This window comes from Phoenix dactylifera, chromosome 5 (assembly GCF_051530095.1).
Source record: "Phoenix dactylifera cultivar Ajwa chromosome 5, Ajwa_hap1_PhDact_Kaust_v1.1, whole genome shotgun sequence".
Classification (NCBI taxonomy): Eukaryota; Viridiplantae; Streptophyta; class Magnoliopsida; order Arecales; family Arecaceae; genus Phoenix; species Phoenix dactylifera.
In genome coordinates, this window is record NC_143194.1 from 35,011,930 (window position 1) to 35,030,760 (window position 18,831).

The 18,831-nt window shown below is 38.9% G+C and overlaps 1 protein-coding gene across 8 annotated transcripts in view; it reads left to right on the forward strand.

Annotated features, from left to right (window-relative positions):
• The first annotated feature begins 4,295 nt into the window (after positions 1-4,295).
• LOC103708395 (RNA-dependent RNA polymerase family protein) overlaps positions 4,296-18,831 on the forward strand; it is a 41,691-nt gene continuing 27,155 nt past the window's right edge. For 2 of the 8 annotated variants that reach the window (XM_089930957.1, XM_089930960.1), the window contains exons 1-5: positions 4,296-4,884; positions 5,025-5,148; positions 9,580-9,709; positions 10,574-10,648; positions 13,892-14,084. In XM_089930957.1, the coding sequence (XP_089787083.1) occupies positions 4,545-4,884; positions 5,025-5,148; positions 9,580-9,709; positions 10,574-10,648; positions 13,892-14,084 (862 nt within the window). In that variant the 5' untranslated portion in view covers positions 4,296-4,544. Of the gene's footprint in view, positions 4,885-5,012; positions 5,149-9,579; positions 9,710-10,573; positions 10,649-13,891; positions 14,085-18,831 lie in introns of those variants that run through there. The other 6 variants (XM_089930956.1, XM_089930961.1, XM_089930959.1 and 3 more) reach the window with 5 other exon arrangements.

Genomic DNA, 18,831 nt, shown 5'->3' on the forward strand with positions numbered 1-18,831 from the left:
GGAAGAAGAGAAGAAAAAAAAAGAAAAAGAAAAGAAAAAAAAGAAAATGAAAGAAAAAGAAGAAAAGAAAATAAAATAAAAATAAAAATAAAATTAACTGTGTTCCTAGACAAGCTAACTGTGTTCACAGACAACTTAACTGTGTTCACAGACCTGGAGTCGACCCCTTAACAGCACGAGTCGACCCCTGCTCACCTGGAGTCGACTCTCAGGCTTTCCTAGACAACTTAACTGTGTTCCCAGACAAGTTAACTGTGTTCCCAAACAACTTAACTGTGTTCCTAGACAACTGTGTTCCTAGACAAATTAACTGTGTTCCTAGACAAGTTAACTGTGTTCCCAAACAACTTAACTGTATTCTTAGATAACTGTGTTCCTAAACAACTTAACTGTGTTCACAGACAACTTAACTGTGTTCCTAGACAATTGTGTTCCTAGACAAGTTAACTGTGTTCCCAAACAATTTAACTGTGTTCCTAAACAACTGTGTTCCTAGACAAGTTAACTGTGTTCCTAGACAACTTAACTGTGTTCCCAGACAAGTTAACTGTATTCCTAGACAACTTAACTGTGTTCCCAGACAAGTTAACTGTGTTCCCAAACAACTTAACTGTGTTCCTAGACAACTGTGTTCCTAGACAAATTAACTGTGTTCCTAGACAAGTTAACTGTGTTCCCAAACAACTTAACTGTATTCTTAGATAACTGTGTTCCTAAACAACTTAACTGTGTTCACAGACAACTTAACTGTGTTCCTAGACAACTGTGTTCCTAGACAAGTTAACTGTGTTCCCAAACAATTTAACTGTGTTCCTAAACAACTGTGTTCCTAGACAAGTTAACTGTGTTCCTAGACAACTTAACTGTGTTCTCAGACAAGTTAACTGTGTTCCTAGACAACTTAATTGTGTTCCCAGACAAGTTAACTGTGTTCCCAGACAACTTAACTGTGTTCCTAGACAAATTAACTGTGTTCCTAGACAAGTTAACTGTGTTCCCAAACAACTTAACTGTATTCTTAGATAACTGTGTTCCTAAACAACTTAACTGTGTTCACAGACAACTTAACTGTGTTCCTAGACAAGTTAACTGTGTTCCCAAACAATTTAACTGTGTTCCTAAACAACTGTGTTCCTAGACAAGTTAACTGTGTTCCTAGACAACTTAACTGTGTTCCCAGACAAGTTAACTGTGTTCCTAGACAAGTTAACTGTGTTCCCAGACAACTTAACTGTGTTCCTAGACAACTGTGTTCCTAGACAAATTAACTGTGTTCCTAGACAAGTTAACTGTGTTCCCAAACAACTTAACTGTATTCTTAGATAACTGTGTTCCTAAACAACTTAACTGTGTTCACAGACAACTTAACTGTGTTCCTAGACAACTGTGTTCCTAGACAAGTTAACTGTGTTCCCAAACAATTTAACTGTGTTCCTAAACAACTGTGTTCCTAGACAAGTTAACTGTGTTCCTAGACAACTTAACTGTGTTCCCAGATAAGTTAACTGTGTTCCTAGACAACTTAACTGTGTTCCCAGACAAGTTAACTGTGTTCCCAAACAACTTAACTGTGTTCCTAGACAACTGTGTTCCTAGACAAATTAACTGTGTTCCTAGACAAGTTAACTGTGTTCCCAAACAACTTAACTGTATTCTTAGATAACTGTGTTCCTAAATAAGTTAACTGTGTTCACAGACAACTTAACTGTGTTCCTAGACAAGTTAACTGTGTTCCTAGACAAGTTAACTGTGTTCCTAAACAATTTAACTGTGTTCCTAAACAACTGTGTTCCTAGATAAGTTAACTGTGTTCCTTGACAAATTAATTGTGTTCCTAGATAACTTAACTGTGTTCCCAGACAAGTTAACTGTATTCCCAAACAACTTAACTGTGTTCCTAAACAACTGTGTTCCTAGACAACTTAACTTTGTTCACAGACAACTTAACTGTGTTCCTAGACAAGTTAACTGTGTTCACAGACAACTTAACTGTGTTCACAGACCTGGGGTCGACCCCTGCTCACCTGGAGTCGACTCTCTCAGGCTTTCCAGAGAGCTGTTTTTTGCCTGATTTCAGGGGTCGACTCCAGCTCTTTAGGGGTCGACCCCAGCTCTTCAGGGGTCGACCCCTAAAGAGCTGGGGTCGACCCCAGCTCAGCATAAGTCTACAATAATTTTCTAATAACACTTAACTGTGTGCACAGTCGAAATAACTGTGTTCTGGGATAGAATAAGTGTGTTCCGGGATGATTTAAATATGTTCCAAGCTTATTTAACCGTGTGTCATGTTAGATTAAGTGTGTTCCAAACTTATTTAATTGTTCCAAGCTTATTTAACTTTATTTTTATTTTTTCCTTTTTTTCTTTTTTTTCTTTTTTTTTCTTCTCTTCTTCCCTTCTTCTTCTTTCTTCTTTTTTCTCCTTCCGCGAGCTGGCGGCACACAGTTAAGTTGTCTGCGAACACAGTTAACAGGACTGTGCACACAGTTAAGTGTTCTTAGAAAATTGTTGTAGAAGTGAGCGAGTCGACCCAAGATTTTCACAAGTCGACCCCAGCAAAGCAGGAGTCGACCCCAGTTCAAACTTTTTCTTTTCTTTTTCTTTTTTTTCTTCTCTTCTTCCCTTCTTCTTCTTTCTTCTCTTCCCGCGAGGCCGGCGGCGCCGGAAAGGGGCTGGGCCACGGCGGACGCTGGAGGAGGGCGGGCCGTGGCCGGCGACAGCCGCAGGACGCGGGACGGCGCCCTTCTTCCTCTTCTTCGGCACCTTCCCACCATGGGGGCAGGGGCGGAGGCATTCCCGGCGGCGCGGCCGCGGGAGGGGGCTCGGGAGGAGGCGAGCCGGGCCGGCGGCGGCCGCGGGAGGGGGCAGGCCGCGGCCGGCAGCAGCCGCGGCTGGGAGATTACAGTTTGGAAAGTCTCTGAAATTCTTCTTCTTCGGAAGGATGGGAGATCATGAGGGAAGGGGCATTTTCGGTATCTTATTTCAAAATAAAAGGGGCTCAGGGACCGGGAATTACAGTTTAGAAAGTTTCTGGACCGGTTGTTTTAGATTTAATTAACAAGGACTTTTTGTTATAGTGGAGTCTTTAGAGGGATGGGAAAGTCAATTACCCTAAAAAAAATCTAGAAATTAGAATGCCGAATGCAGCGAATTCCAGAGAACGTGAGTTTGGTCACTCCCTCTGTCTTTCTTTTGATTTTTTTCTCCATAATTTTATTTTTTTTACTCATGTTCATGGCACATACCCTTTACTTGTGCCAATGAATATTCAGTTGGTATTGCTTGCATGCGACATATGTATGGCATGATGCATCTTGTGCATAAGTTTTGATATACCATGCATCTTATGCACTTTGCTGTGTGATATTTGACCTGTGCATCTTATATGGGCATTGTATTTTTTCCGTAATTCTCATGGCTTTTTATTATTATTATTATTATCGATCTTTAAGACAGTTATGCCGATGCACTTGGTGTTCTTTATTATTAATATTATTTGAATATTTTTGACGAAATTTTGAGGATTATGCTCTAAACTTCTAATACTCTAAATGATGAGGACTTTTCTGAAATTTCAGAGAAGTCAATAATGATCATCCAACAGTCTAGAACTAATTATATTTCTTTTACAAAGTTCTATATTTTAATATTTGAGTAGATATGATTTGAAATGGAAATGTGATTGATTTGATGTTTCTTTCCAATTATTCGGAAGTTTCACGAGAAGACGAAAGTACGGCAAGTAAATTCAGCTAGGAAATCAATGCGGGTCCTGAACTCCTTGTCCATATGAGCCCTTTACACATTGGCCTAACTAAGACCTCTAAAAAGGAACTGCATAAAAAAAAAAAGCCTATAAAACATCTTTAAAAAAAAAAAAAAGGTTGATGATTTTTTTAAAGCCAAATACACCATATCATTTTAGTATAAATATATTTAAAAATTAAAATAAATAAATAAAAATAAATAAAAATAGTAGAGCATACTCGTAGCTTTCAAATAAGGCGATCCTATCATCTACACTGCTCGCCTCATGAGTTATTTAAGAAATCTGAATGCGCTCAGCTCCCAATCTAACATATGCGTAAGTAATTTCTTTTTGAGTAGTACTCAGCTCGGCTCCTAAAACAAAAATATCATACAATCAGCTCCCCTGCCGCCATGGAGTCGGCGTCCTCATCAACGAGTTACTTCTTTATTAAAAAAAAAAAAAAAACTACTGTTGATGTTCTTGAAAAAAATACGGTTGATGTTTCTTAAAATAAAAAACGAGTTAATGGCTAAGAATCTCTTCTACGCTGGGCAGAATCCTTTCACGGGGCGGGAAACTGCCTTTTCGATCGTTAAAAGGGGCTCGCCTCGTCATCGCCGTGCGTCCTTTCTCTAACGTCTCTTTTCATCCGACGAGGGTACTTGCTAGCTTAACGAACAAGGAAAGCTTTTTATTTTTTTTTCGGGTAATTAAGGAAATCTTGCGGAAATAGGATTTTTTTTCGTTTCTTTAAAAAACCTAGATCAGTTCTTCTGCGCGTTCCCATTTCGCCATGGCTTCTCCTCCTCCTCTCTCTCCGCCGCTATCCGGCCACCACCATCACCGCCTCCCAAGCGCCGTCGAGGAGCTCCTCGCAAGAATATGCCGCGACAAATCCCTCCCTCCGCCCGATCCCATCGCCCGGAGCGAGCTCGCGGCCCTCGGAGAGGAGGCTTCTCTCCGAATCTTGCACGATATTTCCGCCGCTAGGAGCGTCCGGAACCTTTCCGGTTTCATTATGTACATGGCGAGGAACTCCCATGTTGCTTTGGCTCGGAACGCCGAGGCGCACTCCACCCAGGAGAGTGCGTGCTTCTCGGGGTCGTCGTCCCCTGCCTTGACGTCAAATAGAGGTAATTCTTCTCGTTCTTGGATTTGAAACGAACAATCTTTATGTAGTATTTTGATTTCTTGTATGCTAGTTGGTTTCAAGAACCCACCTTTTGGTTGAAAGATTCGGTGAACGTAGTTTTATGTTAAGTTTCTTGTACAGATGAATCTACTGCGTGCCCATTAGATTGCAAGATTCCTCAGAGGCAGACGGCAAGCCCCCAGATGGAAGCATTGGGCGAACTGGAGTTCATGAAAGCTTTCTTGATTTTAAGCTACATTGGCAAGTAAGTGCTGTATGGAAATTTTCTTAGTTTACTACGTATTCATTATCTTAGAATTCGTAATATTATGTAGAGAACTAGAGTTCCAGAATGCTTTCTTGATTTTAGGCTGTATAGGCAGGTGACTGATGGCAAGGTTTTTTCTTGTTAAGTGTACCACTGATTATTTTAGAATTCATAGAATCTTGTAACGGGAACTCAAAGTATGATTTAATTCAAACCCAAGACAGAATAATCACTTGTAGTTACTATCTCTCTCTCAAATTAAACACCAACCCACAAATATGTGGAAAATTCATGTATTAACTACAGACATCACCTGCTCTAATCATGTTCAGGAGCTCCGATGGTGATGAATTTGAAAATGTATTGGGTCATCGCTTCTGTTAAAGAAAACAGGAACGAAAAATTTAGAGCCTGTTTGGTCTTGTTGCGGTTTTTATTTCTCTACAAATTAATGAAATCATACATGAATGACAGCATTTGCACAAAACTTCTGCTGTTCATTGCTTCTAGTTTCACATTTTCTGAAAGCAATAATCTTTGCTTCCAAAAGCTTTGAAGATTTTACAGACAATTTAAAAAAAGAATAAATATTTTAAATTCACTTTTCTTCTTGGCTTTTTCAAAACAAAATGAGAAAACAAAAGCAGTACTAAACAGGCTGTTAGTTTTCCATTTTGCATATTTGCTACATTCATTGAATTATTGAATTATCTTTTCTTTTTTCCCAAATCCTTTCTCTCTGATCGTAACGAAGAATCAACCATATTTAGCCACAAGTTCTTTGAAAACAATGCATCACAAGACATGCTAACTTTCGACGCTACCCACCTCATAAGGTATGCTTTTGGTTGACCTAACTGAAATGCTTATCATAATGTTTCAAGTCCACTACTAGTTTAGTGAAGATGCTTGCAACCTTACCTCTCTTAGCGTATTCTCTGGCTTCTCTTATTAAGTTGATTTTCTTGAAGACGTGACAGTGTGACACTAATGCTTGTTACGTGTGATACATACATGTAATACTGCTTTCAGATTCGTAACACTAAATTTTGGCATTGTTAAATTTGTACAACTACATTGCAAAGATTTTTCTTGCTTTGCTTTTCTGAAGCCTTTGACTAGACAATCAGAAAAAAGTTTTGTAAAGGTTTTGTGTATTCCAAGGGATGGGGGTTCCCAAGGGACTTAAAGGGTTTGAGTAGGAGTGTCTTGAAGGCGAGAGGAACCCAGCGACCCTGAGAAACACTTAACCTTCTTCGCAATTTGTCATACATCCACTCTTTAGCTGAGTCGATTAGAAGTAGCATCAACCCTAGATGATTTAATCCTCCTAGGTCCATCTTGCATCAACCCACGTGCCTGACCCACAAACCTTCATCTACTGTACATATGAGTAAGGCTTTAATTATCATCTTGTCCTAGTTGGTATCAGGTGTACCGTATAGTATGCTACAGGGGCTTAGAACGCCTGATTATCTATACATCATATGGTTGCTGTGTCAAGTCCCGCTACTATATGTTGGTACAATGGTATACCCTACCATACCGACCTGTACCAATAAGGTATAGGTACGCAGTCCAGTATGGATATATAAATTATTGCATATGATCTTGTTGGCACCCAGTACCTAACCAACCTGTTCAATCTAAAATAAAGAAACTGGTCCCATGTATCACACCTTATCCAGGTCAACCAGATTGGGAAATTTAAAGTTGAGAAAAAAGAATGGGTGCAGCATTCTGGTTGGTACATGAGAATAAGTTTTTCAGAAAGGGGAAAATTTTTTTTGAAACAATGCGTTCTACCTTCTGACTAATACAATTGAGGTAGGCTCACAAAGGGCAATTAGTTTTTAAGTGGATTCTGAGATGCAAGAAAGAAAAAGAAGGTTATTGATGTTGTAAATTTGTTCTTAGGTTGGTGGTGGTAAGTTGGGGGGGTGAGAGTGTGTGATAGAGAGAGGGAGGTTGTGGAGAAGGGGTACATATTTAGAAAAAGAAAGTTTTTGACAATGCAAATTTTTTATCAGGTTGGTGATGTTAAGCAGGGGAGAGAGGTGTTGTGGAGAAGGTGTACATATTTAGAAGTTGGTCATGGATGAAGCGGCCTACATAATCCATAAATGTTTATCGACTGATGCAATATGTGACTAACATTATTTTGTGAATCAATTTTGGAAGATGATATTTAATCCATTTTTAATGTATTTGACCCACTAGTTTCAACTTCAACCCAAATTGTCGAGTCACGAAGGTTTATAGGGTTGTTTTGAAAAATTGCAGTCCTACAAGCAACCTTTTGTTATATCTCTTTTGGCATAAAATAAATTTCTATTTTGCTTAAACTTTGGGATCCAAAAGGCATATATTTCTTGCTGGAGACACTTAACTTTTGACTCGATTGATAGGTCTTTTTAAGTGAGTAAAATCAGCTACATTATCCTTGTTAATGATCTGCTGTATCCATATATGTGAAACAACTGGCTGCTTGTTTTTACACCATTTTCAGAGAATTGATAGAAGCATCAAGTAGATTTCAAATGTACAAAGATAAGATACTGTGATGCTTTTGTTATATCTCTTTTGGCATAAAATAAATTTCTATTTTGCTTAAACTTTGGGATCCAAAAGGCATATATTTCTTGCTGGAGACACTTAACTTTTGACTCGATTGATAGGTCTTTTTAAGTGAGTAAAATCAGCTACATTATCCTTGTTAATGATTCTGCTGTATCCATATATGTGAAACAACTGGCTGCTTGTTTTTACACCATTTTCAGAGAATTGATAGAAGCATCAAGTAGACTTCAAATGTACAAAGATAAGATACTGTGAAATCTTATTGCACAACACTTGGACTTAATTATAAGTATGTTACTCCTATACAATTGACATGCCCTTTTAAATTGAGAATCCACACAATTGATCATGACCTAAAATACTTTAAAGAAAAATATGTTTTGGTTTTTCTGTACCCAAGTTTGTTATGGGCCAGACACATTAAGAATGTTAACCATTGTTGTGGTTCAAATTTGGCCCGAGGGTGACCATGCCGGAGGAGTCGGGAGAGCTGCCAGTTGAGGCAGAGAAAAGACACCACCTCCCGTGCGCTGGCGTACTCGCACAAAGCCTCACCGGTGATTCCGGTGAGGGCCCTCCGATGCTTAAGTTAGCATGGAGTTTTAGTTGGCCAAAAGGTCCTCAGGCATTACCTGATGGGGCTATTTATAGTCCCCGCGAAGGTGCCCAGGTGGTGGAGGTCTGGCCCATCCTCATCATGAGGAGAGATGGCGTCTGTAGGTGGTAGAGTATGGCCTTTGGTGCCAGGGCTTGCTTGAGACACACGGTGTAGGCCGTTCTTATGAACGGTATGGTGTTGACGGAGGTGGCAGAGTATGGCCTTTGGCAGCAAGGTATGGCCCCTGGTTAACATGTCGTGGAGTGACCAGCAAGTAAAACATGGCGCGGTGAGGTTGTAATGTACGGTCACATATGCGGGCATAAGGGCGCGCGTAGGTGCGCACATGGATGTGGCCGTGGACGAGGTCGGGCTCGCTTGGAGGCCGTAGCATATACTCTGCGAAGTCAGCTCAGTGAGCACTGAGGTCGGGCCGACTTAGGGACCGCGACGTATGTTTGATGAGGTCGGCTCGGCGAACTTTGAGGTCGGCTTGTCCCTGGCCGGGGTGCGTCGTCGGGGATGCTTGGCGCCTCGAGCTCAGGTCGGGGCGCGTCGTCGGAGATACTTGGCGCCCCGAGATCGGGCTGGGGCGTCATTATGTTATTGGAGAAGGTTGCTGTAGGTCGTAGCAGTAGAAAGATCTGGACGAGGTCGGCCGGTCCTTTGGCGAAATCCGAGCTCGGACTGGTTCTTAGCGGCACCGAGGTCTGGCCTGGTCGGCGCTGGGGTCTGCTTGATCGGAATGGGGTGATCCCCTATCCTGAGCAAGACGATCCATTTTATCCCCTATCAACCATCAATTGTGATCTAGTCATTTTAAAACACATGGAGACAAAAATTTGTTCGAATTAAATTCTTGTAGAACATAAATCAAAGCAAAACATTGTATCCTGAGTTTCTGACACAATAAATGTCTATTTCATTCTACTTGACTCTTAAGCAGGAAGTTTCCAAGTTTTTTACCTTTTAGGTTTAGATATTATAAAATAAATACTGAAGTTTATGTTTAAGAGTGTGCTTTTCTCAAGTTAAAAGTCTCATTATGGGTCTTGGATGCACTGGATTGATGTTTCAATCATGCTGTACGAATATTTGCTTGATTTCCTCTCTCTCTCTCTCTCTCTCTCTCTCCCCCCAAACACATATAGTTTATACAACCCACTTCAGCTATATGTGCATGCTAGACACTCATACTTCTGGCACATTTGGGTTGATGTGGTTGATATTTATCTTCTTGCCCTTTCTAGGTCTAGCCTAGAAAATGCAATTACTGTAGGTTTCATTCAGAGAATAAAATTCTTCCCAATGTCTCTCTTTGAGTTGGAAGTGTGGAGAGAACTTGGTCATAAGTACATCTCTGATTCAGACCGGAGAAAGGTGAGCCCTGTTGTTCAAAGCTTGCTATGATCATGATTTTACTTACGTCTTGATATATCCAATGTGCATATGTTTGTCAAATCAATCCTCACTGCAAGATTTCACTTAGAAGATATGTTAAAACTTGCTATTTGAAAATGTATTGTTCTTTGAAATGAAGGAAGACCGCCAAATTCCTGATAAGGAAGTTGTTTTTGGCTGATAAAGATTAAAGGTCTAATAAATGGGTTTTTGTCTTCAATTTGATCCTCTATCTTGTACAATCTGCCAATGGGTTTTTTCTGTGTTCATCAATATTCTGATGCAGTGGCATATGCGATTCACTTACATGATATTTTAATTATGTTGTTTTATCTTTTATGAGACCGAACTGGTTACAACTTGTATTTTGCTACATGTAGTAACTGCTAACAAATATAGACACGAAGTGACGTATACACACAGTGAGGTGCTTATTTTGTAATTTACGACATGAATTTTAAAAATGAACCTGACCACCTTCACTTTTTGGTCATTTAGCCCAAGACAAAAGTTTGTAATTGAGCAAGCATTTGGGAAAAAATTGAAATCATTAAAGATTAGAAAAGTTTTAGGTGTAGAGATACAGATTAAGAAGTATTGGGATTATGTCATCAAGTGGTAATTTCAAAAAAAATAATTCAAAATAACTCATGAATAATTTTCAAAGAAATCATAAAATAATTTGTGAAATTTATCAAGCTTATACAACATGCTTTTTTTTTTGGAATTTTTTCACTACTGATTTCATATCGAGAGATCTATCATCTTGAAGCATTCAAAAATTATTAGTGTTTTGACAGATATATTAACTGGTAATGTGACTGCTTTTGTTTTATTTTTCAGAATCTTGACTGGGATTCAGGAAAGACACATGTTTATCATTGTTGTGTAGATCTAGATGGAACCTATATATTCAAGGTTTGTGCGAGGTCCCTGAATCTAGGCAGAATGCTAGACACTTTTCTGTTTTACTTGTTGCTGTCTTTTAAGGCCAGTTCTGTCATCTGTTTGACATAAACCACTAACTTGGAATAAGTTTGCTCATTGTTATTTCTTTTGATAATCATAAGTAACATTGTACATATCACATTCACATGTGTTCTTTGTGGCATTCTTTTTGAATGGTGGAAGTAGTAACATAATGTTCTTAGCTTCTGCATTAGAATTCACTTTTACAGTTCATGCGTCTCATGCTAAAAACTATTTAACTAGTAACACTGTTCACCTAGCATATTGCAAAACAGTAGTTTAAACTGTTAGTTCTAAACTAGAGCAAGCTCTTAGAAGCTGGGAATAGAAATAAGGTTACTTGGTGGGAGCTTTAAGATCAAAATTCTCAGTTAAAAGTGACACATGATTGATAATATTCTGTGAACTGTTGAATTGTCTTGCTGAACAAGTGATAGTTCTTAGCTTCCTATTTCAATGCTTACTAGCATACCAGAGTTGTGTAGCAGAAACATCACCTATACAGAAGGGATCTCTTGCCATGACAATCCAATGAAGCCTAATAATCCGATGTGAAATTGGGTACTTGAAGGTTGATTAGCATCTGTAATTAACTGATGTGAATCCCATCTAGATCGCAATCATCATCTTGTACAAGATCATGAACTATCGAAGTGTATTTGACAACATAAGGATTTTGTTATTACCAGATCAGAATTTTCATATACTTGTTGAAGTTGAAACAGTGTTTGAGTCCCTGGAGACCTCACTTGTAACTCATAGCAAGTTATTACTGAGCAACAATATTCCCGTAAAACAATTGAAGTCAGTGGGTATACAGGATATTGTCTAGTATTAGCTGAGATTTGAAGAAACTTAGCATTAGATTTTCTTTGGAGAAAACTTGCACACAAGAGTTAAAAGATAATGGTAGCCACTGGATGACATGCTCAGGTTCTGGAAGCCTATGATCTTTTTTGGTTATGCAATTATAGATGTGAGAGATATGCTTGAACTTGAACTATGATGTAGCAGTCAAGCTTCTAGGTAGACTGCATTTATATTTAGTGCACCAAAAACCTTAAGGCTGATCACTCCTCTCTAGGGCAAAAATGTTCAACAAGGAAGGGGGAAAGAAACTATGCATAAAGAGCTTTGTGATACAAGATTGAAAGATATGAGTAAAAAGTTGGGCATGACTGGTACTTGTTCAGTGGACTCACTTGAGGTGGAGGATTGAAGAAAATATTGTTATTCATTTTGGGGACTTGTGGGTTTTGGTCCTTTCAGAGAAGTTGTTTTCAATTTATTTTGATACCTGCTCATTATTGTGTTTTAAGCAGGCATTTTGCTCATTTAACCTCCTCTAGTTCTTTTTTAGTTGTTACTTGTCTAGATTTGTTTAGAGGGCGAGCCTCAGTGCCATGGTAAGGTGCTCCATTTTGACCTGGATGTTCGTGGTTCGAAACATGAAAATAGCCTCTCCATGCATGGGATTAAGGCCGTATTCATTTGACCCTCCCTAGACCCTGTAATGGCGGGAGCCTTGTGCACTGGGATGCCCTTATCTAGATCTGTTTCAATCATAGTCTGCCGTACCGGCCCGGACCGGCTACGGTCCGGCCTGAGACCGGTACCGGATCAGCGTGGAATCCGGTACCAGTAGCTTATCGTTGGAGAACCGGTATGGAACTAGTACGGACCGGTACAGACCGGTACGAGACCGGTATGGGACCGGTATGTACCGGTCCGGGCCGCCATCAGTACGCCGCCTGGTACCGGTACAGCGGATCTTGGTTTCAATGATTATTGAATTCGTGATACCAGCATCTCAGATTTTGCATCATTGTAAAGCAAGATCATTTTTTTCCATTTTTAATGGTTTTGACATCTAGGTTGCCACATTCAGCATTGACAAGCTTCTAGGTGGCCTTAGGACTTGCAGACTTGGCTGGACGACTTGCAGTTATTGATGGATTGTTTTCAATGATGCTGCAAGTACTGATATTGTAATATGTATGTCTTTCCTCAGAAATTATGACTACTTTAGAAATTTATATTCTTTCTAGGAAGTTATAATAGTAATATGATTAAAGTAGGAAACTAGAAAGCATAATTAACAAATTTCTGACTTAGAACCATACCTTAGTTGAAGTTATGTATATTGTTATGGTTCCTCTATTCTTCTTTAACGTCATTCCTCATTTGCCTGCATGATATTCATAAAGTTTTTTTATGCATGCAATATTGTTCAAAGTTGTGGCATTTTCTTCTGTTTGGAGAAAAGCATGAAAAAGAATGATTTTTTTTCAACATATTGTTTTTTAAAAGGGTTGTACAGCCAGCATGTTATTTATATGTATGTATTATATCCACTGGTGATACATGATTGCTAATTCATTCCAAAGGATGTATATAAATATTCAGGAATATACATTATTCATCATATAAGTTCATATATTAGTTTGCCATGTAAATATTAGACTCTTGACTCTTGAGTTTGTTTGTCTCTTTTGTTCTTATTGTCTACTAATGCTATCCATAAATATTGTATGTCATTTACAGAGTCTTTTTTAAATTTCTGCTGCCTTTACCTTAAACCATATATGCTGTGATCCTCGGAGGGTGTACCAGCCGACAACCAGTTCGGCACGGTAGAGGTCCATATTGTGCTATTCCAAGGCATACGGACAAAGGGAGATCCAAAAAGAGAGGGGGAGAGGGAGAAGAGAGGGAAAGAGGGAGAGGGAGGAAGGGAAGGAGGGGGGGAGGGAGAGAGAGGGAGAGGGAGGGTTGAGCGAGAGAGGTCCAGAGAGTGGGAGAGAGGGCTCAAAAGCCCTAATTGAAACAAGGATCCCCTAATCAAAAGGTCAACACAATGATCAACTAAGAAAGAACTAAAGTATCTCCATGTGTGACAACTTAAATGACAACCTCACCCTCCCAACGAGAATGATCCTTCTAGAACTTTAATAGGACTATATGTTTATAGTCATGTGTTGGAATTTTTTCTAACCTAGATGGTATCTGAACTTTTTATCATCCTCTCCATAAATATATGAGATGTTTTCTGGTTTAATTTTTCAGACTAGTTTCTTCTCTCAAAGTTTTCTCTTTCAAATTCTAGTTCTCTTCTAGCATTTCGATGTGTGTCACTAGTCACTTGTATTATTTTATAAATATCTAGTTATAAATGTAAATGGATATATCCAGGGCCCATATCTTCAAGTCACCAAAACTCACCTACAGCGGGTCTTGGGAGATGACAATGTGCTGTTAGTAAAGTTCGTGGAGGAAATGCGCAGGGAAAAAAGATCTGCACATTGTATTGTCTCTTCTAGTGATGTTTACCATAAAATTGCAAAAGAAGGGATTCTTGTAGGTTTACGACGTTATTATTTTTTTGGTAAGTTGTTTTAAGTGGTTTCTGCTTCTTATTCCTAGTCTAGAGAGAGGCTGGTTTTTGATTATCCACACATGGTCAGTATTATCCTTTCTATGTTTTTGAGTACTTTAACATAAATGACTTATTGTTATTTGGTGTTGTACGTTTATTAAGAATGAATCTGTCATAATCTCCTTATATTTCACTTCATTCTGATTTATTTAGCTGAACAATGGCAACAAATTATCATACGGTAATTTTTAATCTAGATTTCTTATAAATACATGGAGACATACGCATCCACATACACTGATATAGATGCATGCACGCACATACAATCAAAAGTTAGTAAGTCACATTGCTAAGCTTAGAAAAGATCACTTTTATCTCTGTCATACTAATGTTTGTATCATTCCCACTTTGGCAAACTTGAATGATACTGCAAGATTTATATATACACTTTTCATATGCAATTCTTGATTACGATGGAAATAGGAAGGTTTTATACATTTCACATATTTAACGTATTTATTTTCACATTTTGAGAGCCTTTTTCATTGCTGTAATATTCTTTAGGTTTGCTTTGCCTTTATGATAGTCTGCTTCAGGTTGATAGTTTGAGAGCACTTAGAAGAGTGATTTTTCCATTATAAATGCTTATTTCTTGGAAAGTTAACTAGAAATGGTTTTTGTCCTGATATGAATTTCTTCATAGATCATACAGAAATATGAAGATCTGCCAAGGCATTATGTTATTGTTTTCCAGAAGTGGTCTGTTCTCACATGTTGCTTTGAGGAGATGGATTTAGCAGATTAGAAAGTATGCTTCAAACCTCATTATTTCATAATGTTAGAGATGGCTCATCAAAAGGTTTATTTTCATTTAGCGAAGGTCTTAAACAAAGTGGCTGTCTTTATTTATTTATTTTTTTTATGGGAGAGTTTGAAACTGGGTGCATACTAGCATACTATTCCGACTTTTAACTACTAGGCCAGAGTGGAAGCCATCATGTAGTTGTCGTGTGCTAATTATGTGTTCATTTTCTGGGAAGCCGATGTTATCTGAGCTAAGCTGCTACAAGTTTATCTTGCTTTGTTGGTGAACTTGTTTGACAGTGAACTTTTCTAAATAATTTGTGGGTTAGAGTAGCTTAAAAGTGCTTTTTGAGGGATGGTTTTATGAGATATAAAGCCTATTTGAAGTTTGATTCTTCTGCTGTGCACTGGATGAAAACAGGTAAACATATTCCAGAAATAGATGTGTGAGCTTAAAAATGTAAAATTACTATCTTCAGATGGAAGAATCGAGTAGATTTCTCCTGACCAACTTATGCCTTCTGTCTGTGATCTGTACCGTGGCATTCATCTTCCTGTACCCAACTTGATTCAAAAATGTATTTATGAAAGAGATGCATTGTGATGGTTATCAGTTTCATTCCTTGTAAAGTGGGAAGGTCGTCTACATAACAACAAGATGAAACACCTCAATGTAGTTCTTGCTGGAAGTGCTTGCAGATGCTATCATATTGTACATAATGTTTAGGGAGAAGAGTAGTTGATGGCAGATATTATACATAGACTAGTGATGGTTATCAGTTTCATTCCTTGAAAAGTGGGAAGGTTGTCTACATAGCAACAAGAGGAAGCACCTCAATGTAGTTCTTGCTGGAAGTGGTTGCAGATGCTATCATATTGTATATAATGTTTAGTGAGAAGAGCAGTTGATAGCAAATATTACACAAAGCAAGGTCCGCTGAATCGGGCCGAACTGCCTGGTTCAGCCTGTACCGAGCCAACCCAGTAGGGGACTGGGTCGATTCACCTCTTTTTTTCGGAACTGGCTCCGAACAGGCCGGAACCGGTTCCGAACTGATAGAAACCGGCTGTGAACCGTCCGAGCTCAGTCTGAACTCTGAACCGGCCGGTTCCTTACGGAACCAGTGGGAACTGTCTGGTTCGCACCGAGTCAGACTGTTCTGAACCTACCCCCCTCGCCCTCTCTTCATTTTGCTTTAAAAGATGATTGGGAAGGCCTAAGAAGCAAGATCCGCTGAACCGGTACCAGAACCCATATTGGTCGGCGGCGGGCGAGTCGGTATGGTACCTGTTTGGCACCGTACCGACACCCAGTACGCTTGGGCGGAACCGACACACCCAAACTTTTTTAAAAATTTTTAAGTTTGATAAATTGGTAATCATTTTTTCAACTTTTTAATGATTTTAAGTATAATTTGATATTTTTGATGTTTCTATAATTCCAGTGCAGCCTAAATGATGCATTTTGTTATTTTAAAGTAATATAAAATATAAAATAATTAGTGAGATATCATATGCTGCAAGAAGCAACATGAAATATCATAAAATCAACCAATGAGGTAAAAAATATAAAATAATACAATCAATTACATATATGTAAAGTACAATATGTATACTGATATCTAAAATTTTGTCGAGTGGCGATGCCTTTCGTAGATATTCGGATCATAATATAATCAAGTGGCACATCAGCCCATCTCTCTAACCAAGCGGCGTTGTAGTCCTGTATGTTCATTCCATAAGAAACATGCTCTGAGTTATAAGCACTCTTGGATCTCTCGCTGAAGCTTTACTTTTGAGAGGTGTTCTCTGGCTATTATATGCCGGCAGCAAAATCCGACTAGTGAGATTCTCCAGTCTGCGTAGGGTAGTAGCCATCAAAAGGTGATGCCTCAGATGTACCATATCTATATCCATATCCATATGAGTCATAGGCTACCTGTGGCTGCGAGTAATAGAATCCAGTATACGACTTAGAACCTGATACGTCTAAAGATTTTGTTCTATGTGTGAGGTCATCTGCAGTTGCATCATATTTTTCTGAATGACCTGGAGAAGCCCGTCTTCTATATGCAATTGTATCCTTGTGGGCTCTACCAAATCGTGCACCATTGTCTTTATCCAGTATAGCATGCATAAATGGAGACTCACCGGCGAATCGAACCTTCCTACGGTTGTGTCTCATAAACGGTGGTCTCATATCTTCTGCAGGGTGGTCTTCAATTTATCGATGTTCTAGTTTATGCATGCTACAGAGGATAGGAACCACGATGCAAGATCTGGTAGAGCCCACAAGGATACGATTGCGTATAGAAGACGAGCTCCTCGTAGTCATTTAAGAGGACACGATGCAGCTACAGATGTCCTCGCACGTGAAGCAGGATCGATAGACGTATCAAATTTTGAGTCATATAGTAGATCCTATTGCTCGCAGCTGCAAGTAGCCTATGATCCATACGGATATGGATATAGTGCGTCAGAGGCATCGTCTTCCGGTGGTTACTATCCTACGCAGCTCGGAGCATCTTACGGGTTAGATTTTGTTGCCGGCATATTCGGATGGGCCCCTCCACAACCGTATTATTAGCCAGAGAATACCTCTCCAAGCCAAAGCTTCAACGAGAGATCCGATAGTGGTTATAACCTAGAGCACGTTTCTTATGGGATGAACATACAAGACTACAATGCCGCTTCGTTAGAGGGGTGGGTTGATGTGCCTCCTGAGTCTTGACTATCTTAATGATCCGGATATCTACAAGAGGCATCGCCATTCGACGAGATTTTAAATATCGGTATGTATGCTGTACTTTAAATATATGTAATTAATTGTATTATTTTATATTTTTCACGCCACTAGTTCATTTAAGGATATTTGTTGCTTTTTGCAGCATGCAACATCTCACTAATAATTTTATATTTTGTATAACTTTAAAATAATAAGATGCATCATTTAGGTTATACCGAAATTATAGAAACATCAAATTATATTTAAAATCATTGAAAAAGTTGAAAAATGATTACGAATTAAACAAACTTGATTTTTTTTTAAAAAAATGGGCATGCTGGTTCAGAACCGGCATGCCCAAGTGTACCATATGTTAGTATGGTACCGGTTCAGTACCGTACCAACTTGCCCGTCGATTGTTCTGATACTGGTTCAGTGGACCTTGATACAAAGTAAAAGTTATTTATGTACTTCACTGTTTGCTGGTGTTCCATCCAAACCGGCATGCCCAAGTGTACCATATGTTAGTATGGTACCGGTTCGGTACCGTACCAATTTGCCCGTCGACTGTTCCGATACTGGTTCAGTGGACCTTAATACAAAGTGAAAGTTATTTATGTACTTCACTGTTTGCTGGTGTTCCATCGTTCTACGAAATGAGAAAGCTTTTTTTTTCCCTAGAAAAAGCTTTTAGATGAGTTTCTGTTAGATTGAGAGATTGTGCTATAGGCCGTTGTAGATGGTGGGTTTCTCCAGTAACCTAAGCTAAAGATGGCATTTATGATTTGCATATTCTCATCCGGGAGCTTTTGTGTGGCTTGAAGTATTTGGAATATTCAGAAAAATTAGTTGATTCATCCAAAAACCTTAAACAATATTTGACTGCATTTTGTGTAATGAAAGTGCCTTTAGCTGCTGAAATTCATTTTTATGTTGGAAAATTAAAAACAGATTTCTGATGGATGTCTGGTTTGGTGCTTTGTCTAGTGATGATTTTGTGTTATTGTTAAATATGAAGGACAAGCTTGTAAGATGACGGCTGTATGTGGCTGAGGATGACCATTCTTGATCAGGGATGTGAATTGTGGCTCCACCACCTTATGTCTAAGAGAAGCTTATGGTCTTTGGGTGTTTTTGATTTCAATGCCTCTGGAGATGGTGAGAATTGTAACATATGAAGAGCTCTGATGAAAACATGATCAATAAGGGTAATGTCCTTTCTTACAA